Source organism: Miniopterus schreibersii (genome assembly GCF_964146895.1).
Source record: "Miniopterus schreibersii genome assembly, chromosome: 2".
Taxonomy (NCBI): Eukaryota; Metazoa; Chordata; class Mammalia; order Chiroptera; family Miniopteridae; genus Miniopterus; species Miniopterus schreibersii.
The window spans coordinates 162737103-162761516 of record NC_138102.1 but is presented as its reverse complement, the minus strand read 5'-3'; the positions used below and the strand labels follow the sequence as shown (position 1 = coordinate 162761516).

The 24414-nt window shown below is 38.7% G+C and overlaps 1 protein-coding gene across 2 annotated transcripts in view; it reads left to right on the top strand.

The window, feature by feature from the left end:
• The first annotated feature begins 1898 nt into the window (after positions 1-1898).
• PTPRO (protein tyrosine phosphatase receptor type O) overlaps positions 1899-24414 on the top strand; it is an 83072-nt gene continuing 60556 nt past the window's right edge. The window contains exons 1-9 of one of the 2 annotated variants that reach the window (XM_081129149.1): positions 1899-2166; positions 8168-8326; positions 10085-10237; positions 10446-10883; positions 12716-12877; positions 15339-15535; positions 21173-21293; positions 21626-21819; positions 22754-22865. In XM_081129149.1, coding sequence (XP_080985275.1) covers positions 8314-8326; positions 10085-10237; positions 10446-10883; positions 12716-12877; positions 15339-15535; positions 21173-21293; positions 21626-21819; positions 22754-22865 — 1390 coding nt within the window. In that variant the 5' untranslated portion in view covers positions 1899-2166; positions 8168-8313. The remainder of the gene's footprint in view (positions 2167-8167; positions 8327-10084; positions 10238-10445; positions 10884-12715; positions 12878-15338; positions 15536-21172; positions 21294-21625; positions 21820-22753; positions 22866-24414) is intronic. The other variant, XM_081129150.1, reaches the window with a different exon arrangement.

Below are 24414 nucleotides of genomic sequence, written 5' to 3'. Positions count from 1 at the left end.
CTCATACAATCTTCAATGGCCTAGCCTACTACACACCTAGGCTATACGGTGTAGCCTATTGCTCCAGGGCTACAAGCCTGTACAGCATGTTGTTGTACAAAATAATATGAGATTAAATCAAGCCCAGTGGATGAGGCGGCTGCTGGGGTTACACACCATACTGTTTTACAGCAAACATTTTTATAAGTAGAAAGAGTCCACCCTAAAACAATCATCAAACGTATAGTATAGTAAATACGTTAATCAGTCACATAGTTGTTAATTGCCATGATCCAGTGTCATGTACTGTCTGTGATTTATGTGCTGTGCTTCTATAAGACTGGCAGTGCAGTAGCAGGTTTGTCTATACCAGCAGCGCCACAAACACATGAGGAATGCCTTGTGGCCTCACAATGTTACAAAGGCTACACTATCACAAAAACTACAGCCCACACTAGGCAATAGTTTTTCAGCTCCATTATGATCTTATGGCACCACCATCACATACTTGGCCTGTTGATGACCAAAATGTCATCGTGCAGGGCATGACTGTACTGAATGGGTCACGTTTTACACATGGTCTCAAAGGTAGTCTTGGTTTACAAACTAGCCAGGAACTTCCCAGGTGTAATGGAAACCAGCCCTTGTACGGGAGGGCGGGGACAGATGGAAGAAAGGCAGACCACTCCGCCTTGGTAAGTGGCAGGTTTCATAAGCAAGAGGACTTACCTTTACGAAGCTTGTCTTAGGCAGCACCAGATGACAACTTTGCACAGCCCCCCAAACTGTAAAAAGTTTCCATAGAGAGGATTCAAGATGGGGGCAGATTGAGTGGAAACTACACAGACATTCTCCCAGGACCAAAATGGAATTACAACTAAAATATAGAAAAACCATCCTGAATAATCAACTGCAACTGAAGACTAGCTGGAGAGCACCCTCATAACCACGGAGGAAAAGGGGAGGCCACATGGAGACTGGGAGGAAGCGTGGGGCCGCGAGAGGCCTGGCTGGGCTCCCAAGGCAGCAGCTGAAGGTCCTGAGGGAGATCTCAGCTGTGGGGGTTCCCACTGAGGACTCTGGGGCCTAAACCCCAAGCTGGGCTTCCCAGCCCAGGGCACCAGAACTGGGACAGGTGCCCACATAACATCTGGCTGTGAAAAGCAGCCGGGGTTCTGTCTGCCTGGGAGAGACAGCTGGAACTGCAGGCACCCCCTTGAAGGGCCAATGCACAGAGTTTCGTGTGCAGCCACTCACCTTGGGCTCCACGGAGGGGGCAGAGTGGACTGGAGCTGTGTGGGGAGAATCCAGCGCTGCTGGCTCAGGGGTAGCGCTCAGAGGGCAGCCATCTGGATTCCTGTGCTGAGTTATTCCCCCATAGGCAAGAGGCATCTTTCTCAGGCAGGCATTTACTACCCAAGCAGATTTTGCCTGGGGGGTGGGGTGGGAAGCAATTGCCCCACCCAGTTGCAAAACTTCTCACCCTGTGGAGTTTCCACAGGCTGAGGCTCATTAAGAGACTGATTAACAATCAGCCTCTGGCTGCTTTGAGTCTTTGCCTGATCTGCTTCTAGACCCAGGGCTTGGAAAAGCAGACCTTGGTGGGCATCTTGGTCCTTTCCAAACACACCCAGTGGTCCCAGCAGAGGGAACCACAAGCTATAGCTGCTTGGGTGGTAAATGTCTGGAAGCAGCTTTTTGTTGAAGAAGAATCCCCAAAGAAAAACCCCAAGAAAATCATGAGACATGAGAGAATGAATCTCTCTTTGTGCCTTTCCTTGTAATGGTGTAACTCTATTTTATAAAGTAATACTTACCACAATGTTAGCTTTGGAAAAATTGTCTCAGTATAATTTTATTGCTAATAACCTGAATTTGACCTCCATTTCCGTGTTTTCTCTTTTCTTAAACAGAATGCTGCAACATTCCATGTAACTGTTCAAGATGATAATAGCATCGTCATCTCTTTAGAAGCTTCAGATGTCACAAGTCCATCATCTGTGTATGTTGTGAAGATAACCGGTGAATCAAAAAATTACTTCTTCGAGTTTGAGCAATTCAACAGCACTTTGCCTCCTCCTGTGATCTTTAAGGCCAACTACCATGGCCTCTATTATATAATCACTCTGGTAGTGGTAAACGGACACGTGGTTACCAAGCCATCGAGATCTATCACTGTGTTAACAAGTAAGCATCACGTGTGACATTGTCCTTTGTGTTTCTTCTTTGTGTGTATTCTCAAGGGATTCTAATTAAAAGAGAAATCAGCCCAGAATGGCAAGATCAAGTGACATCAAGTTCACCTTGGAGTTAAGTCACAGAAACTCAACTTTCTGCTTTATATTAAGAAAACAGTTTCTTGCTGAAGTTTGATAATGTGTTACCATTATATTTTGTTTAAAAAATGTTTAAAACTAAAAGAAAGTGAACCTTAATGAAGTATTTAAAGACTGAGTGATAATGTTAAATTCATTAGTGGACCATGTAATTTTCCACTATTTAACTTAATAGTATGATCATAATTAAGCTATTTGTTTTCCATGACACGTATTCTCATATTAAGCAATTTGGGTTTTGAGACATGAATTTATATTCATAGCCTGCTCAAATTCTAGTTTACATTTTTAGCTGAGAGAGAGAAAAAGATATTATTATTTATCAGTCACTATTCCCTACCTTATCCTCATAATAGCCTTGGCATCCAGTGCCCAAGAAAAGTACCAAGAAAAAAATCACTGGCATTTTAACCTTCAGTAGCCCATGTCTTTAAAAGTTAATTCTGATATTAGGAATTTTTTACAACTGGTTTTAACTATATGTGATGGTCACTTTACTCTGACTAATACCTAATCTCAAAGTAAGATGCAGTTCTACTGTATGTGTTGAGGTGTAGAAGAAAAACTGTCATCTGTAATATAGCAGAGTTTATCACTAGAGCAATTTAACGGCTCAACAAAGTTCTTTTCGCTCATTGTTATTCAGTACAAAATTTTCAGTGGTTGCAATTTTTAGAATACCAGCTACATGTGATCATTCTGTCAACAGTTAAGGAAAAAGACATAGTGATATTTTCTGTTGGGATAAAGTAGAGAAACACCAAGAAGCAAGAACTCAGATTTAAGCTAGGGGACATATTTTTAACATGTCTATAAAAATTTAATTCGTTTCCCTTGGCAGAGTCCCAGGATTTGTATTGAGTCCTAAAAATTCGAAATGGCACAGACCCAAGACCTTTAAGGTTTACAGATATAATGAACAAATTTAGGATCTAGGTGAATCAAAGGACGAACTTGCCTGGTAACTACTGTCTTAAACAAGTTCCAGAAAAGGTGAATTGGGATGTAATAGATTCAGGCAGTAGACCTAGGTACATAACACATATAATACAACTCCTTGAAATCAGAAGCCTTGCCTTACTCATTTTCATAATTTCATAAGCATCTAGCATGAACCTTATGCTTAATAGATGATCAATAAATATTAAGTCAATTTAGTTAAGCAAATAATAGGAGGAAGAACCAGGAGAAAAAAAAAAAAAGACTAAAACACAAAGCAAACTAAAACTGTAGTGACTTGCCGACTCAACATTCATTAGCAGGCCCTCAGCCCCTCTTGATTAGACAAAGCTGGAGGAGTCACCCTTCAGCTGACGGCTCATAAAGAAACTCAACAGGTAAGTATTTGCTTAGAAGATTCCTAGAATATCTCATGGACCTGTTAGCACGTGCAGGGAGTTCTATTTAAAATATTTTCTGTTTTCCTTTGTGATTTCATCTTTGACATGTGGGCTTGGAAGTGTGTTGTTGAATGACCAAAAATCTGGCGATTTTGCAGAGATTTTTTAAAATTGATTCTTAAGTAAATGCTATGTGATCAGAGAACATATTTTTTGTGATTTCAATTATTTGAAACTTGTTGAGATTTGCTTTATGGTCCCAAATATGTTCTATACCGGTGTATATGCTGCGAGCTCTTGCTGGGGGATATTTTAATAAATGTCAGTTAGGTCAAGTTGACTGTTCAAGGCTTCTAAAGCCTCACTGCTTTTCTGTCTACTGGCTCTAACAATGCGTGATAGAGGAGTGTGAAAGTCTCCACCTATGTCCGTGGATTTGTCTATTTCTCCTTTCACTTCTCTTAGTTTAGATATTTTGAAGCTCTGTTGTTACGTTGTAGGTGCAAACACTTTTAGGATCACTATGTCTTCTTGTTGAGCTGAGCTTTTCATTATATGCAATGCCCCTCTCTCTTCATCCCAAGTAATATGCAGTGTGTTGAAGTGTATTTTGTCTGATATTAATATAGACTTTTTCTTTTTCTTTTACTAAGTATTGTCATGGTACACTTGTTTCGTCTTTTCCCTTTCAATCTACTATGTCTTTTTTATGTCAGAGGGTTTCTTATGAACTGCATAGAGTTGGAGCTTGCTTTATTCCAATCTGGAAAATCTCTCTGCTTTTTAAGTGAAGTGTTTAGGCCAGCACTATTCAATAAAAATAGAATGTTAATCACATATGTAATACTACGTTTTCTGGCAGAAAAATCTAAAAACTTTTTGAAAAGGTGAAGTTAATTTTAATAACATGATTTATTTAATCCATCGTATTTGAAATATTATTTTAATGTATAATCAATATAAAAAGAAAATAACACTTTTTTAGTTTTAAACATACATTAATTAAAATTAAACAAATTTACTCTCTCAGTTAAACTAGCCCCATTTTGAGTGCTCAGTAGTCTTATGTGGCTAGTGGCTACCAATTTTGCTGGTACAAGTTTAGAGCATTTATAATTAATGTAATTATTCATGTTGTTAAACTTAAATCTCATCCTTATGAGTTCATTAAAATTTAGTTGCTTTCTCCTTTCCCGCTTTAACTCTTCCTACCATGCTCCCACTAGGTAAAACACTGTGTCCCTCCTGTCCTCACAGGGGCTTGTCACTCTGGAATCTACTTCCTTTGGTTGCCTTGCAACCTCACCTCTCTGACAGATGCCAGAAAAGTTATGGTCTCATGAATTATTTGGCTTTTTCTTCTTGTTGTTGGGTGTCGGGAAATGAGACTGACTTGCAGCTTTCTACCTCCTACACGGAAGAGGAAATTGGCATTGATTTCTAAAAAGTAAAAATGAATATGGCTTATTGCCTCTCCTTTTCTGTCCCATTTTTAAAGGCTCCATTACATCATCTCAGATTTCAAAAGGGATAATAGGTTGGGACTAAAAAACTGTGTATTAATGGCAAATACTCCTAGGACATTAGGCATGAGGTAACATTTGAGGTTCAGCTTTTTCTTTAAAAAGAGAGAGAATTCAAATACACATTGACTATGATTACTTTTGAGTTTTAAAATTATCATTATTTGTTAGTTCATGATGTAACTGTGCCATCTTTATTTTTCTAACGGGAAGCTTTCCTTAAAAGTTTAGGAAATATTTGCAGTATCTACTCACAGAGTTGAGATATTGCTCTTGAGAATAAAAGAACACCCTTGTTGCAGTCATTTACTGCTTGTTAGACCCTTATTTTGATGAAATAAGCAATGACAAAGCACTTGGCCCTGGGGGAGGGCTTTGATATTTCTCTATAGTTGTCCTGAGTCTGGTGCTCTCAGAGAAAGCTGAGAAACTTGGCAAAGAATAAATTTAACGCAAATACATTGGCCAGTTCAAAAGAGTTTCACAACCCTTAGGCTCTGACATCTGATTAATATTTAATTGATTGAGAACCTTCAGTATACTGTGTGAACTTTAGAGAGAAGTAGTAGTTTCTCGATAGATAAAATAATACATGAAAACAATCATTCAGAGATTGGGAAAATATTATTTACACAGCTATTATTTACAGCTATCTCCTCAGTTAGTAGTTCTGGAGACAGTGGCTGCAAATACTGCAGAACACACATGGAGACACTCTACAAATATAATATTCTACACAAATCTACCTACTATAAATAAAAATAATTAATGAGCTTCTATCTTATTTATTGCTTACATTCTCTATCCCATGTCCTAGGTGCCAGAGAAATAAACATCAGTAAAAATACCCTCACCCAAAGATGTTGTACTAAAGTGGAAAAGACAAATAAACAAGCCATCACAAGATATGATAAATGTTATACGAGAATTACATAAGAGAGGGTGCCTAGCTTTCCTATAGGGAACATTGGGAAGACACCACACATATAATGATGAGTGAAGTAATTGGAGAGACAGTAAAATATTTTTAGAGAATGCATTTGCATTCTACTGAAAACAGTAATTCTTGGATTAAATATGGCTCAGTAATGCCTGGGCTTGGGCCTCAGAATATACAGCTGACCGGAGTCACTTATGCTGAAGCTGAGGGAAGTGTAAGAAGCAAACCTGTAAGTGGGCATTTTTAAAATTCTCTTAGTTTAAAATTTAAGTAGCTTGCAGCAGTAAAACAAATCACAAAATGAAATATCTGTGCTTTAATCCGCATGTACTTCTTGAATTTCAAAGTTTGAGTGTACTTTGATGTTCAGACTTCATGTCTCAAGGCATGGAAGAGTGAATGGGCCTCTAACTTCTCTGCTCAGTAGACAGAACCCCAGTGAGGATGTGAAACTGGACTGAACCCATGGAAGGGTTATTGCTCTGTGGCGGCTCTTTGCTGTTAGTTTCCATTTTGTTTCTCTTAGACCCAAAGCCAACAGCTGGGTTTGGTAGGCTCCCTGGGTTAGTAGTTACACTGGGTTGAAAGAAAGACCTTCAGATGGCTCAAAACTTTGTTGGGATTAATCAAAGAGAAATAGTCTTCAGGAGGGAGGTTGTTTGTTTGTTTGTTTATGTGACACATAAGTGATACTATTACTGTTAGTAGGAAGACCAAGGATGGAGGCAAAGATATTAGAAACATTTTAACGGAGAATATAGCACATAGTCTACAGAGACATGATCACGATACATGGTGCAATCTAAAGGCCTCTCTAATATTTTATAGATGTTGGCTTGTATTTTAAGAAAATTCCAGGGAAAATCAGAGCTTTAACATGTAATGTCAGTCCTTCCTGGATTTCAAAAGCAAAAGCAGGTTAAGGTCCCGAGTAACAAAAGGAAAGTTATTTAGCTACACAGTGAGACAAAGTAGGTACTCGATAATTATTTGTAGAATGAACTAAGTCTATAAGTCTGTAAGTATATAACTTATATAGAACTAAGCATATAAGTAGAATGAACATTTTGGTTTCCTATGTTATTTGAACTGAAATTTTAAAAGTGTAAAATTTAAACTAAGGATATTGTTTTCATTTAGTTTATAGATGATGTCCCAAAATCCTCTCTATTCTAAAACTTTGAATCGAAGTATTTTTTTCTCTATAATACAATAGTTGACTCTAAACCAGATTGTTTTTAAAAATTTTCTTGAATAAAATAAATGTGAGTAAAATTTATCCAATAGTTTCCTTAGACGCGTCAGGGAGCTCTGTCGTGTTACAAGGCTTTTGCTGCAGGACAGGATGTGAAGAAAATACAGATATTCATCAATCACAGTTTTTTAAAAAAAATGAATATTTAAAAAGTTTTGTGATGAATTAACATCTTGAGCAAAAGAGGAATAAACATTCTTAAAACGTCCATAGAAAGAGTAGTTTGAGAAACACCATGAACTCTAATTCTCACATCAATGGATGGTTTGCATTCTTATACTCAATATAGAAAGATAAGTGCTAAGTTTACACAAAGAAATAAAGATCCAGTAAGCATTTATCCTTGGTCACAACCAAAATGCATTTTCTGTTACTGGTCTGTTATTAATATCAAATGTTATTGGCTTGGGGGAAAGAAAATGAACTAGGAATCTGGAGATACAGATTCTGCCACACACTTGTGGAATTTCCTTTGACAAGCCCATGGAAGGCTCTGAGTTATCATTATTTTTATCTGTTTTGTTTGCTCTTCCTAGATTCAGGGTTGTTGCAGAAGGTCAATGGAAAAATAAATATCAAAGTTCTTTGAAAGGCAGGAAACACCCTATGAAAGGTACTTTATCACTTACTGCTGAGAACACTCAGCTCCTGAGTACTGAGGAAGTCAGTACCCTCAGATGATCAAACTGCACCTAAAGTTTTGGTAGATAGACTCCTGGTCGCTTCCAAGTATGGGTAATGGCTTTTCTCCCTGTGCCCCTCTGCCCCTTTCTTCATTTACTTTTGTTCTGCAGAACCTCTGCCTGTAACCAGTGTTTCAATATATGACTATAAACCTTCACCTGAAACAGGAGTCCTGTTTGAAATTCATTATCCAGAAAAATATAATGTTTTCACAAGAGTAAACATAAGCTATTGGGAAGGCAAAGACTTCCGGACAATGTTATATAAAGGTAAGAGGCGAAAGGAAGATTGAATAAGTGATGACTGAGTGTTACTTTTTACATGATTTTGGCCAAGTGGTCTTCACTCTTGCTCAAAGACATTTTATAATTCACTATTTGACCATTAAAATAAACTATTAAAAATAGTTATTGATTCATGACAAGCTTGTTCGGGGGAGTCTTAGACTATCTGGTTCACTGGCTTGGAGTCATGTTTCATGCACTAGCATAAGAAATACTCAAGTCATTGTCACTTACGTGTTATTCTTGTCAAAGGTAACATGTCTGGTACAGGAAATAAAGTCAAACTTTTAGAAGTACCTCACCTAACCGTCTCCTTCCGGGGGTGTTAGGAGGGCATTTCCAGAACTGGGAAACTAGAGAGGTGCTTTTCACAAATATGCTCTTAGAGATGGTCCGGGATTATTCTCAAATGCAAAAGACACTGCTTTTATGTTCCTTTGTATATATTAACTGTAGGATACGTTAAATGCATTAATATACAAAAACCAGGTTCACTGTTTTTATTGGCTTGATTGGGAAACTGTGGGGAGAAGAGAGGAAGAAGAGAGCCCATGGGAATTAATCATTTCAAAAGAGCTGAGCCAAATTCTCTGAGCAGACTGAGGTGGGCTGAGGGCAGGGGGAGGGGTGGAGAAGGGTGGGGAGGGAGAGGAGAGAGGGTATTCCTCTGCCCTGGGGGAGTTGAGTGGAAGAGCTCAAATACTCTCAGGACAGGACATCTCTCTGCAGGAGGCTTAGACGATGGTGTCAAAGTTGACTGGTTGTAACTGGAGACATTGGTGAGGTGGAGAATGCATGTTGAAGCACGGAAGGCATGGTATCCAGATAAATGTCACTGACTTGCTGCTTTCACAAATTCCTTTCTTCCATAGATTTTATTTTCTTTTTCAATGAGACACTGTTTAAAATATTTGCAGTGCTTTCTACAGTTTTTAAAACATTTAAATAAACATAGACTCCACAAATTATTGCATTCTTTATTTTCAGTGAAAACAGATTACCTGCAAATTAATAAATGGGTGCTTATTTGTTTATCACATACACGGGCAAGTTCATGAATGGCTGAGAAGCAATCACTGGAATTTTTGCTGAGTTCGAAGCTGTGAGTTTAAAAATAAGTGAACATGCTCTCTTTTCAATCAATTTTTTAAATTGTTTTTGGCTTTTAATTTCATAAGTAGTACTTTTCATTTCCTTCTCTCATTCCTTTATAACTTGGATTTCTAAATTTATTATTTTCTTTAATGTTTTCCAGATGAAATCCAAATTTTTATTTTCTTCTTTGAGCAGGTTCTGTCTGCAACTGTCAGATAAAACCGTTCTACTTTTAAAATAGGCTAGTTTTCACAAGTGAGCCTAGAGAAAACATTTCTTGTAAAATTACTTTTTTTCTAAGTCATAAGGTGGCAAAATACCGTGAGTTTTCGTCTCGAAGTAAGTAGCTAACAAAAACCTAGTCTCCACAGTTTCTATACATGTTTTCCACTTAATACACCAAATGCTCCTGGAATTGAGACTTAACTCCAATTATATCCAAATCTTGCATAAAAAGCTTTTCAGGACTGAATCTAAAAATTCAAATTTTCACCTCTAGCCTATGTCAAATGTTTATTACTCTCCATCCCAGAAGTTGAAGAAAATATTATTTATTGATATTTAGTCATAATGGTTAGAACTTCCAAAAAGTGTGTGTCATTTAGAAGATCAATATTTTAATATAATTGATTTTTTTTCTCTTCTCAGATTTCTTTAAGGGAAAAACAGTATTTAATCACTGGCTGCCAGGAATATGTTATAGTAATATCACTTTTCAGCTGGTATCTGAGGCAACTTTTAACAAGAGTGCTCTTGTGGAGTACAGTGGTGTCAGCCATGAACCCCAACAGCATAGAACTGGTAAGTGTCCAAAAATGTACACATCACCCACAAAATCTTAGATGTAAAATCATGATTGTTCTTGACATAAATTAGAACCTAGAATTATAGAAGTTGAACTAAACTCTATTTTGTAAATCTGCTCATGCATCTGACTCGTCAACAGATTAAGCATTCAGTCTAATAGAGTTTAAAAATTACTTGAAAATATAAATTCTTTTCCTTACAGCCCCTTATCCACCGCGAAACATCTCAGTTCGTATTATAAACTTGAACAAAAACAACTGGGAAGAACAGAGCGGCAGTTTCCCAGAGGAATCGTTCATGAGGCCACAAGAGCCGGCAGGGAAAGACAAGCTCTTCCATTTCACAGACGAAGCTCCCGAGCTTCCCTCGGGCAACCTTTCTGGCTGGCCCGACCTGCACAGCAGCGGCGACACTGCGGCCCAGCCGCGCTGGTGGGACGGCGCCTCAGCAGCCCCTGAGGGCGAGGCTGGGCTGGTCGGTGTGCTCCCCCCGGGATACGACGGGAACAGTACCCTCGGGGAGGCGGAGAGGCCCCCCGCAGGCCCTTTCCCCTTCCCCCCTGTGCAAATGGTCCTGAGCTGGCTGCCACCGAAACCACCCACTGCCTTCGACGGGTTCCACATCCACGTGCAGAGAGAAGGTAAAGCGACAGGACATCGCGTGGAGTAAGACGTGAGACAGTGAAAGCAGAGGAAACTGAAACATCGCAAAATTCAAGTTTAGGAAGAAAGACTCAAGGGAGATAGTTAATAGCCAAAGAAAAATGACCAGGAAAGGGGAGGAATTGAATTAAGTGTCCAATGTGAACTGAGACTAGGAAACAAAATGAACTCATCGGATAGGAATCTGCAGTTTGGTTAGTTCATCAGTTGCAAGTGCTGTCAACTGTGCATATTTCCCCGCCCAACGTTTAACAGACCCCACGCTGCTGGAAAGAGTTTCAACTAAAGGTCTAACCATCATCACAAATTATAAAATATTCTGGAGAAATTTCCCGTTTTCATAAATTTTGGAAGCATGCAGCAAAAGAATCTGACAAAATCGCTGCTTTCCCGAGTATCAAACCTGTGACCTGCTCACCGAGCTGTCCTTAGTCCCCTGGGGTGTCCTCTTCTGGAAGCAGCCCCACTCATATTTTCCCAAAGAGGAGCTGGTAGTAAACCAGAAAATACACAGCAGCTGGTATTTCCACTGTAGCTACTATATTATCTATCCTATTCACTTATCCAGCATCTGAGAGCCATTCTTTATATTTTAGCCCACTAGTTTATAAAAAGCAAAGCCATCCATTCAGTAAATTTGGGTCATGAATAATATCTAAATTGTTGTTTGGTAGATTTTTAATAGTTATTTGTTATTTGTCTAGTTTTTTTTTGTTTTTTCGTGGGTTTTTTTTAACAGTAACATACTTCATTTTATGCTTTCCAGTCTAGTAGTACGGGTGGTAAAGGTTGTCAAGTTGTCAAAATTTGAAGTCACAAGGACAGCTCTATTTGCAGGGTAGGGCATTAGGATCATGTAGTTTTATACATGACATATTGTTTGCCCCTATTTTATTTAGTAGAATGAGATACAAAATCTGTGAATTCCTCTATACTAGATGACAGAGCAGTCAACCACACCCAAATATTATATAAAATTGAAATCCTTAGTCATTTCCAATTATCTGAGTCAAAAGTCGTAACATTTGCCTGGAATTACTTGTATTAAGAGAAAAAAGTTTCCTTAATTTGGCTTTTATTTTTCTGCTCCTCAGTATATTCTATGGAAAATAGTCTTGTAGCTCAGAATTTTTTTTAATGCCTATTTCTGTGAAGGTTCAAACATGCTTTTATCTGACTGCAGTGTTCTGTTGAAGGCTATTATAATCACCAGCTGGTGATACCAACTTCAAATGAAGTAATAAGCAGTGGGAGATGGACTTTGAAGCAATAGGAAAATTATTTTTACTTTTTAAAAGTTCTGGAAGCAAACAGATAAAAGAAAAATATTACAAGTGTCAGAAAATATATCCAGAGGAGTTACTTTTAACTAGAAAGAATTCAGTATATTTTAAGGCATTTCTGGATAGTTAATGCTACCACAAGGATCTTATAGGATATTTGTCATTGGTTACTTTTTATCCCTTGCATCTGGGTAAGAAAGTCAATTATTGCTGTCTTCTAAGATTCTACTTCTATTTTGTGTGTGTAATTTTCTGGGTAACCATAAGTAAGAATACACAGTATATACTCACTGTCATTTTATTTATTTGGACACCATATTTTAGTGGCTATTTAAAAGTATTGTGAAAATCAATTCCAACCCTTAGTCAATTTTTTATTTATAGTACCTTTAGCTTAGCGGTATAAATGAATTTGATAAAAGGAAGGCAACAATATAAAAAAATATTTTTTTATTAATTGACTTGTCTATAGTCAAGGCCTTTCCAGTTATCAATTTATATGTATTCTCTTTTTATGTATTATTTAGAAAACTTTACTGAACATTTGACAGTGGCTGAAGAAGCACACGAATTTGTTACAGAGCTGAAGGAGCCTGGGAAATATAAGTTATCTGTGACAACTTTTAGTTCCTCAGGATCTTGTGAAACTCGAAAAAGTCAGTCAGCAAAATCACTCAGTTTTTACATCAGTAAGTACCAAAGAGACCCTTTTGCGCTTACCGGGGGCTAGAACAATGGAACTGGTGGGATTAATGATGCTCAGGCATCAATTATTCATCACACCTCAGAGATCCTGAGACTCTTCAAGGTCAGGAGAGTCCCAAATCCATGAAATGTTGAGAGCAGAGGAAATATATGTATGTTTAATAGTCACAAACCTACCCATTTAACTTAAGGATTTTTAAAATTATTGTGATAATTGCACATTTATTAATCTGGCCTTTCACACTAGCCACAACAAACTCTTGAAGGACATGAACAAATGTCCTTCAAGAAATACGACTTTTGTTTAAAGTTGTAATGAAAACTGATATTGTTGGACTGTGTGAAAAGTCTCAGAATATTGAGCTTATAGAGCTGAAAAGGAAAGACAAAAGTTGAAGTTTTGTAAGACCGAGGTGGTCACCCTAAAGCTGCCACAAGAAAACAAAGCTAGAGAATCCTAAAGGCCCAATGTCAAATCTTAGGGTGGCTTCTACTGAGTCAATAAAAGGTAATCTCAGATCAATAAGTAGCCTCTAAAAGTGCATGTCTGTAATGTTTTGAGCTAATCTATGTTTACCAGAAATTTAGAGGCTAAAAACCAGCTACGTAGCTCATCAGGAATTAAATGTGCCTCTGATCAGCAGAAAGAAAAACAGAAGGGAATGGGTAAACATTGCTCTCCAAAAAGGATGGCCACCGTTCACTTTATCACCATCTACAAAGGCAAAAGACCACCGTTCACAACTAGGCCTCAAAAAGATGGGCAGGAGAAAGAAGAGGAGGGCGGAGGGGAGAAATCAGTTCATTTAGCAACTTAAAAATGTTGAAAATGTCCCATATAACCATTTTACTTAAGCGACCAAAAATGTCCTCACTGGTAGAAAGCCTGAAAGGCCCAATAGGCGTGCAAAAAAAATAGTCATAATTTATTTGCATGTCTTCCAATGATGGGAGAGCTTTGACATGACATCACTTGAGAATGAGAACATAGTTTACTATTCAGTTCTTCCCATGGGCTAAAAATGTTTCAGTATCCAAGATTCCCTTATCTGCTCACAGAGGTCCCCCGCGAGTGTTAAGGGTTTCCAGGCAGCCTCCCTCGACTGTCCTGGCCAAGCTGTCTCCTCCCTTCTCTGAGTTTCTACTGTTTCTTAACACACAACTCGAAACACAGAGCTTATGTGTGCGTGGTATTTCTCCAGATTTATTTTATCTGTGTACATCTTGCTTCTAGCACCAGATTATAAAAGCCTAGCCTGGGATTATACTATTTGCATATTTATTAATTCTGTTGTACATTCAGAAAGTATTTATTGAACCACTGCATGGGTTTGGGAACCAGACTTTCTCTGTGTTAATTCCAGCTCATTTACCCTCCCTCATCTGAAACAGAGATTAATACCAGTACTTATCTCACAGGTTTGTTACGGAAATTAAGGAATTAAATATGTAAACACATATAGACTTAAAACAGACCTTGGTACATAACGAATGCTATATCGCCTTGCCATTATTATTATTATTATTATTATTATTATTATTGTTTTTACTTTTGTTATTTCCCCCGCCCCAGTTACGGTGATCCTGAGACTGCAGCCCCCAGCACAGCCACCAGCTCCCTTTCCTGTCCTGGGTTCCAGCCTAGGAATACAGCTTCTATTAAGGAAGAGAGAAATGTTTCCTGAGCAAATAAAAGGAAGTTGCACATTTGCATTGCAACAGGGAATTTCTGTAGATAAAATCGCCATAACAATTCTGGGGTCCTTCCTCATGTGTCAGGCACTGTGCTGACGACCCCTTTAGAAACCTAAGAGAACAAAGCTAATGGGGGGGCACTTCTATGGAGATATTTTATCATGAAGAACCCACCATGTCCTCAAATTATCACCCAGGTTTTAGCCAGCTTCTGTAATTGAGCCAACCTATTGCCCATTTCTTCTCTCATATAGTCACGCCCTGCCTCTTCCATCCTGCTGTGATCAAATTTGACCTTTTTTTATATAACCATAGTAAAAGCTAGTTTGAAGCTCAAAGTAATTATTTCTTTGGTCTAGAGACCAAAGATCCTAGAAGCAAAGAAATTATAAACATGGATGACATGTCACACGGCTACACCCACTCTTTGTTTTACACCCACTCTTTGTTTTTAAATTCTCTAAAGTGAAGAATTTTCCAGAATAATCTCAGATGCATGTAACAATGGAAGCAGAGCTTCTGCCTCTCGGTAGGGCTGTTTTTGCTGCTGCTGCTGTTATTTAGGTCAATGATGAGAGATGCAGCGCGGGCTGTCGCTGGGCAGACGATGTCAAGACCAGCCTGGCTGCCAGTCTTACTTTGGATATCTGTGTTAGGGCAAAGAAAACAACACGATTTTTATAACTACGACCTTTTATCTCAACCATCTCAGCGTGAAACATCCCTTGTGCTCTGCTTTGAAATGTGCAGGTCCTTCGGGAGAGTGGATGGAAGAGCTCACTGAGAAGCCCCAGCACGTGAGTGTCCACGTTTTAAGCTCGACCACTGCCTTGATGTCCTGGACATCCTCGCAAGAGAACTACAACGGCACCATTGTGTCCGTGGTGTCCCTCACCTGCCAGAAACAAAAGGAGAGCCAGAGGCTGGAGAAACAGTACTGCACGCAGGTAAAGGAAGGGCTTCGCTGCGGGCCTCACTCGCCTGCTGCAGCACAGCCTCCAGGCCGTGCGAGGCCACCCGGAGAAGCCAGGCTCAAGTCTCCCCCGTGCACCGGGAGCCGGGAGAGGGGCCAGGAAAGGAGCGTGTGTGGCTCTTTGGTCACAGCCACCTTCCTTTTCCCTCTTAGGGTGGCCACCAGCCTTTTGCTTTCATGCTTCATTCAAGAGAACTTACTGAGCACCTACGATGTACCAGGTACTAGGATAGACACTGGGGATCTAGATAATTTTTATACATCCTGCTTTTGCAGAGCCTATAATCTAGTGAGAGCAACGGATAAGTGAGCATGTAATTACTGCAGAGTGTAAAATAAGGCCTAGGCTGAAAACCACCAGGAGGCCGCATGAGTTCGCAGAAGGAAGGAACTGGGCGTAAATAGGGATTGAGGGGAGAGGATTTGGAAACTGGAGAGAAAAATTTCCCCCAGGGCAGGAGACAACCAAGCAGAAGGTTTGGGGTTGTTTTTGTTTGTTTTACTTTTTTTCTCACTTTTTTCTTGTTGTTTTGACTATAAAAGCAATGCGTGCTCCCTGAAAAAAATGGTTCAAAAATTAAAAGCAGATAAAGTAAAAAAAAATCAATAATCACAACTGAGAGGAGTTCTGTAGGATGGGCTAGGAGTTAGCTGAGCACAGGCGGGGTGAGGGCCGGTGGATACAGCAGCTCTGGGAGTGGCTCCCATGCGTGCACACGCCCCGGGATCCTGAGTGCAGCCGAGCAGTGCGGGCCAGGGCAGGCCTTGCTCTCCGATGCCCTGAACACCCACCGCAGGCCTGGAGCCTGGCCCAATTTTCCTAAAAACCTGGTTTTATTATTACACTTTATTATTTTGTTTCATTATTTATTACATTTGATTATTTCATGAGATCAAATTTATTATTTCTTGGTGTCTTACAAACACAGTACCCACCTGCCTCAAGGCAAAGTAACAATCAATTCATATGCAGTACACTGGAAATACAATACTCAAAAAAGATGTTGGCTGTATGAAAGCTATTTGGAAGGTTTCCATCCATGCTACAAAAATCAAGCATTTAATGAAATTCAGAGGGAGAATTTTTTAATTGATAAGATGAATTCAGAAATAGTGGTCTTTGGAGCACTAGAAAGTGTTAGCGTGCTGAGATAAGCCCATACTTAATGCTGAGGCTACCCCTGGACTTGAATTAAATTAAGGAGTAAATATGCTGAACCAATTAACTAGTAATCACGGCTCACTGTGCAGCTTACAAGCTTCCTTCCCAGAGTACATGGAAGATGATAGACTCCGGACATTGATAGGAAACTGTTTTTCTCTTACAGCATGTGACCTAGAACTTGATTTCTCCAAGGTACATTTCCTCCCTGCCCCAACTAATGTACAAATTACAAATCTTTTGCATGGAAGCAAAAAGCTAAAGGTATAGATAGATAGTATATGTTATAAATGAGCCAGAAAGGGCTGGTCTGAGTGCACTTTGATAGTACTTTTTGAAGTGCAAACATGAAACTGTTAAAGATTATGAGCAAGGAGACCAATATGTGAAATGGAGAGTGGGAACTAAACCATTGTGCTAGGTGTTATCTCAGTTACCAGAAGAATGTTTTGAGGACTGTATTATTACCCCCCCCATCACCCACCACCCCACTACACACACACACACACACACACACACACACACATTTTCAGATGAGGAAGCATCAGTTCAAAAACTCTCACAAACCGACCTACAGTCAAGTGGCCATTGATCAAAAGAATCCAGGAGGTGTTCTCAACAGGATCCATCTGATTTGGGCTTATTTCTAAAGCAGTCATTATCCAGAAAGAAAACAATAATGATATTTCTTTAGTTTTATATTCAGTGGTACTGTGATTACATTAAATAGAAAATTCAAAATACAGCTCAAAAATAAGCATGATTCTAGAGCCAAATACATATTAACAATTAAGATAATGTTTTGCTATTTTATAGTTTCATTCTCTCTGTTTGCCTCTGCCACCAGCTGTGCCACAGGAGCATTGCTTTATGTGTCATCTAGCTCAGCCATGAGACCCACTGCTAGTGCCCCTACCCCTCCTACAACTCCACTGATTTCTGTGGTAGGTGCGTCCTGTGCGAGATGCTAGGATAAAACAAACCTGACTTGAACCTGAAGTTCACGAAGCTTAGCATCTGGTCTTCCATGTAGGTGCATGTACCCAGTAATTTAAATTTGTCCTTATCAAGTGTATGTTCTTCATATCTGGGTTTTTTCCATGTATGTGTTTGTTTGTGACTGTTTATGGGGAAAGGAGTTTTGTGATATATCTCTAATGGCCATTTGAGGGCTATTCATTAAGAAATTACATACATGTTGAACATAAAGTCAGTGCTCAGTTAGATAACGGACCCAGCCAATTCTTTGAAGTTAAATGTGTTTTTGGCATTTTCCGTAGACTCACACACAATCATACATTTCAGACTTAAGAAGCATCATATAATATATGCATGTATATTTATTTTTATATGTGATCTGCCTTGGTCCATAAGTGTTTTCCACAGTTTACAGGAATGTATAGCTAAGTGACAAAATCAGAAGACAGACAAATTAATCTATTGGCTATGTAAATAAAAAAAATAGTAGAGCTAAGTAAGGCCAACTATTTAAGGAACCTGCTCAAAGTTACACACTAATTGTTATTAGAGCTGAGACCAGGACTCAAGTGATCCAGCTTCCAGGTCCTGCTGTTTCTGTCGGATCGCATGCGCTACACTGCGGGGAGGGGTCACCCTCACTGCTCTTGACAAAGTCAAAAGGAGTGACTGAAAGCATAGACTCCAGTGTCAAACAGCTGAGTTCAGACCTGATTCTAACAGTTACCGACTCTGAGTCCCTAGACGACTTCACCTCTATGTCCAAGTGTCTTAATCTGTAATATAAGGAGAAGCATATCCTCTCTCATAGAGTTGTAACAAAGATCAAAGTCTCGATGCTTAATGCAGGGCTTGAGACATAAGTGTGCCAGGAATTGTTAGCTTTTATTATTATACAAACTGACCTGGATGGTGGTTGTTTTTTTTAATCAAAGGAGGGAGATGGAGTAATTCTAAGATTCCTTCCCAGAAAAACCTGAGTAATTATAACAAATGTATAGAAAAGAAGTAATGGAATAAGAATAACATAAAGTAGAAATAAGACCATTTCAGAGTCAAAGGAACCCTCATCAGCATCTACTTCAAACCAGCTACTTAATTGTTAAATAGGATAAATTCCCTATACTGTTTAGTCCATCTTTCCTCCCATTTCTTTAGCCGAGGAGGGAGAGGACTGGTGACTAGTTGGGGAGACTCTGGGCTGAATGATATTCTCCGCGATGAAGACTAAGCTAGTCAGGAGTGGGAGAGGAAATATTGGAAGGCAAAGATGGGGTGAAAGTTGGGGAAGGGGGTATGAAATAATCCTCTAGAGAATAAAATACATATTATTTAGCAAATAGAATATATGAGCATTTTCCCCTCTCACCTCCAATCCACCCCCAAGGAGGTCTAGGATAAATAAAAAGGTACAGAGGGACAGAAGTATAGATATAGGTTGGTGGCTCAGCAAATATTCAAAAATTGGGAGGGGATTGGTGTTTATGATTTGTTACAAGTTCATTTGAAATATCATTACTTTCTTCTCATTTTTTTAGTATTGTGATATATATATGTATATTATCAAACTAAAGGAACTTTATCATCACCCTGAAACAATCTACATGCTTAACGTCCTGTGTTATTCTAATATTCTTAATGAGTGATTAAGAGCTAGGTCAGTATTTATAGGTGTGTTCGGATGTCTACAATGTGCTGTGAATTTAAAAGTTTGGAGCAATGTTGATACTCTGACACCTGTATGGTTCAATAGCATATTACTTATGAATTTATGTGTCAAGGAAAGCCTGGAAAATTGCTCACCAAGATGTTGGAAATGATGGGAGGACGACAGTAAGACTTCAGTTTACTTTATTTACTCTCCTATGATGTGAATAATTTTTACAAAGAGCAAATAGTTTTATTGTTTAAAATGTATTTTAAAGGAATAAAACAGTACTGCTTATTTTGTGTAATATACATGTTCTTATTCATAGCTAATCTCTTCAGGAAATGCTCTAGCAGATGAAGTTATCTCGTGGACTAGCTTTGTCTTGATGTCTTCTAGCAGAAGTGAATTCTAAAACATGGACAAGCAACCCTGATATAAAAAGAGTGTAAATAGGAAAGGTGGAAATGCTAACTTATTAATTCATTTTCATCTTATTTTGGTCAAATTAATGGAAAAAGAATTTTGGTATGCCGTCCTCCCCACCTATGTGAAGAGAAAGTTGTACCAGTTCAAATTATACAATTTCTGCTGTATAGAATCAGTTTCTGGTGTTAGAAAGGTTTTCATCTATATAATATCACTAAAAGTATGTTTATTCTTAAAATTGCGATGAGACTTTTAAAAATCACAGCATAGGTAAGCTGTCAACAATATTGTTTTCCAGTTACTTAAGCATCTTTGCAGCAATTTTATGTGCCCTAGAGGCAAAAAAGTTGATGAGTAATAGGAGTCAACTTTTTTTATATTCTGGCTTAAGCATCCTTAGAACTCTATGAGGTATATGATAGTATTATCTATAGTTCATCAATGAGGAAACCAAGGTAAATTAAAAACCAAGGATAATTAAAAATTATAAATTATCAATAAACTCCCATGTTTATGAGGGGTAGGGTCAAGATTTGATCTCAGACAGTCTGAATGGAAAACCTGTGTTCTCTTCACTAAGCAAGATTGTCTTAACACTAGAAGCACTAAGGGTTTAAAGCAACATACTTCTTAATCAGTCCTTATGCACAGCAAGATTCAACTTAAATGGGTACATTGTATGTATCTATCTGTTCTCACTATTTTTCTCTATATGGTGTTAGTCACGTAACCAAAAGTTTTTTTTAAATCTGTAAAGAAGAGCTCACCTAATGAGAAATGTTCTCGACAACATTATTTCATGGGGTTGCAGCAGCCTGTAGTGTGGACTAGAGGACACACACTAGGTGTCACATTCCAACACTGAATCTAAATATGTGACCTTGGCAGTTCTCTGGCTTTACTTTCTTGATCTATTAAATGAGAGGTTTGGACTAGAGAATTCCTGAAGTCATTTCCATCTCTATAATTAGATATTATATGCTTCTCGGTGACAAGGGACTACAGGCATCCCTGCACTGATCTTTGTATGTAATCAGCTGACACTACAATTTAGGATGCCAGGCTATCCTGATGGTGTTGCTGATTTGATTACTGTTAGAGGCATATGCGTCTCTTTTGTACATAGTCACAATTGACATTGATGGGTGTGAAGCAGTTCATGGGGCTTATTAAATCCAGCCATAGAATTTGAATGTTCTGGGCCCCCTTCTGTGTTCACATAAACTATAAATCATCCTAATTTTGAAATCCGACCTTCCCGGGCATGAGTAAAGGATTCTGGATTTCAAAGGCATCTCTGGTTCCACAAAGAGTCTCTGAATACAATTTTCGCCTCTGTGTCACATTCTAAAAGCCCAGCTCTAAAGAAATCTCATTGGGTGTTTGGTTTAAAGGTGAACTCAAGCAAATCTGTTATTGAAAATCTGGTTCCTGGTGCCCAATACCAGGTGGTGATGTACCTAAGAAAAGGCCCTTTGATTGGACCACCTTCAGATCCTGTGACATTTGCCCTTGGTAAGTTACCAGCTACAAGAAAAACAACTTTATCAAAGTATTGTTTGTGGGGTTCAGCGTCCAAGCTCCAGTCATTATCTTCATACATAGGAGGCTCATTCTTGTTCATCCAATATCTTACCTTCAGAGCAATAAACTATTACAGCTGGAGGACATCCTTAGCATTTACTATTTGGGGTGTGTGTGGGGGTCAGAGACAAATATGTTTAGTTTTCAATAATTGTATCAGAAGAGTGAAAACCTTAGTTATTAAATAGAAGTTTGAAGCCATTGCTAAGATATTAAATATCCCTTCTTGGCTTTCTTTTTTCACTCCCCCTCCCCCTTCTTAGTTCCAACTGGAATAAAGGATTTAATGCTCTACCCCTTGGGTCCTACAGCAGTGGTTTTGAGCTGGACGAGACCTTACTTAGGAGTGTTCAGAAAATATGTGGTTGAAATGTTTTATTTCAACCCTGCAACAATGACATCAGAGTGGACAACCTACTATGAAATAGCAGCGACTGTCTCCTTAACTGCATCAGTGGTAATCTTTCCTTACCCATCCCACTTTCCTGTGGAAATAGACACGCCTGTATGTACCTAATGTCAGGAAAAGGTATCTGTAAATTAGACCGTGTCGTAAATGTACATGGTAGTTTGCCACTATCAAAGTTTTTAGGTTGTTTTTGCTTTTAGGATTGTTTTTAGTTTTCAGTTTGTTTTGAGAGAGAGAGAATTGTGTGAAACTAGCTTTCACCCCTAATCGAGTTTATTTGTTAATCCACATTTTAGTATAGATATCAAGCACTTATTGTTTCTTACTGCCCCTGGGGAGAAAAGCACAAGAGATTAGCTTTCATCATTTAATAATTAGTTGACACTGCTTAACTGTAACAATGATTCTTGACATCTATAAATCAGTTAAATACCTCTATTGTCAGGCCATTGGAGAGCAGGTAAAGACTGCTCTTTCTGCACCTTGAATAATTTTAAAAGAGCGGGAACCCTACAGGTGACACATGAGGTACACAATTGCCCTCTACCCAGTTGATGACACTGGTAATTGCCACCCATCAAGGGCACATGTTTAGGGTCCAACCTGGGAGAATACAGGGTTATAAAAGGTCATTTGGCTTAGAAATAAGGAGATGTGTACATACAGCTAGCAAATAAGTAGTATTTCACTTGTATAATATAACTTAGGAAACTGCAAAATGAAGCCAATATTGGAAGTATTTGAGTCTATACCTTTGAGTTGCTTTTTTAAAGTATGTTATTTTTTTGTATAGCATTTTATTTACACCTCACCTCATTTCAAAAAAAAAGTTGTTTTTATAATGGAAAATTTGGTGAATATGACTGGGCACAGAAAGGAAAATAAAAATTGCTTATTAATTCTTTTCATGTTTGAATAGAAACAACTCTATTCCAAAAAGATGATGTCCCCCCTTAGTCTTTTGTCTCCTTGCTTGTTTCAGAGAATAGCCAATCTGTTGCCAGCGTGGTACTATAACTTCCGAGTGACCATGGTGACGTGGGGGGACCCAGAACTGAGCTGCTGTGACAGTTCCACCATCAGCTTCATAACAGGTGAGCGGGGCGTGGGAACCGTGTTTTGAGGCGGGAATACTGTTTGGAGGGGGTTCTGAGGTCTCCAGGCTTCAGCAAGTGCCTGTCACTCACTCAGGACGACTGGGCACTGGTGTCCTGGGGGATCACATGCTTGAGTCCGGAAATTCACTGTTTGTTTAAATGATGGCTTTTACAAATTAAAATATTATTTTTATCCCGAGTCACTGCCCTCGGCCTGTGTGCCCCTGTTTGCAACTGGCCAGAACAGAGGTGTAGCGGGCAGATCTCAGCTTCCCACGGCACCCCCGTGACTTGGCCCATTTGATGATCCTGTTTGCTACAGCGCCTGCAGTTCCTTATTAATTAAGCCATTTTTGAAGCCACAGGCTGACTGCGGTATTGTTCACTGCAGGAGATAAACAGACCTGGAGCCAGGTTGGCCTGGGTCTGAATCATGGCTCTGCTGCCTGCCACCTATAACCTTGAGCAAGTTGACTTCTCTAAGCCTCAGTTTTATCATGTGGAAAATGGGGATGAAACTAGTATCTATTCTCTGTTATTATCTATTATTACTACTCAGTTAAATAAGCTACTTAGCAAAATACATGACACAAAGTTTAAGTAACTTGAAAAGTTGTTCGTGTTAGATCTCAGGGCCTTAAGCTGTGTGGTTCATCATCACACGGCAGAGATCGCTGAGGTGACCAGAGGTGACCATGGAAAACGGAAATTCATCCAAGACACCTTAATTCTGGTTGTTTGCATTAAGATTTTTCAAGAACTTTTGGTTGGACTGTAAGGCTATATTTAGCGTTGTACTAAGAAAAGAAAAGAAAAAAAATATTTTTAGATGAAGAGTAATTTTGATAAAATATTTTCCTCACTGGACATCTAGCTTTGTTCTGTTGAAATTTATAAATTAAAAAACAAAGGAAAGAAATTAATTTTATGTGAATTCTTACACAATTACTTATATAATTCATCACTTTTCCTTACTAGCCAATTGTTTAGTGCTCCCCCTTTGCTCAAAAAAGGAGAAAATACCAATTATTTAACAAGCCTTGGTTATGCTGTTGACTGTATTAATATTTACATATTTAATTATAATTAAACTTCACTGTATCAACAATTTATACAGTTTAACTGTTGGGATTAACTCTCCTAGAATATTATTTTCTTGTCAGACAGCAATGTCAGGAAAAAGCCCCGCTTCCCATCTGAACACTTGATTGAGCAGATCTGGTTCTGCTTATTTCTAGTTTTAAAACTTTGAGCAAATTATCTCAATGATCCTAGGCTTCTATTTTCTCATTGGTAAAACTCAAAATATTACCCAACACCTGGCTAATAAAGCAAAGCTAAGTGCATTAGAACCCACTGCAGTGAGGCAGAGTGTGGCCTTGACAGTCATTGCAGCGTCTCAGAAGGGGAACACTGGACCTGAAATAATATTAATACTAATAGGATTTGGAGATCTGGGTGTGCCTTTCAAAACTGGGAACTGACTGAGGTTGGGCAAAGATCGTGATAGAACAATTAGGGTGACAAAGCAAGTCTGGATACTAAA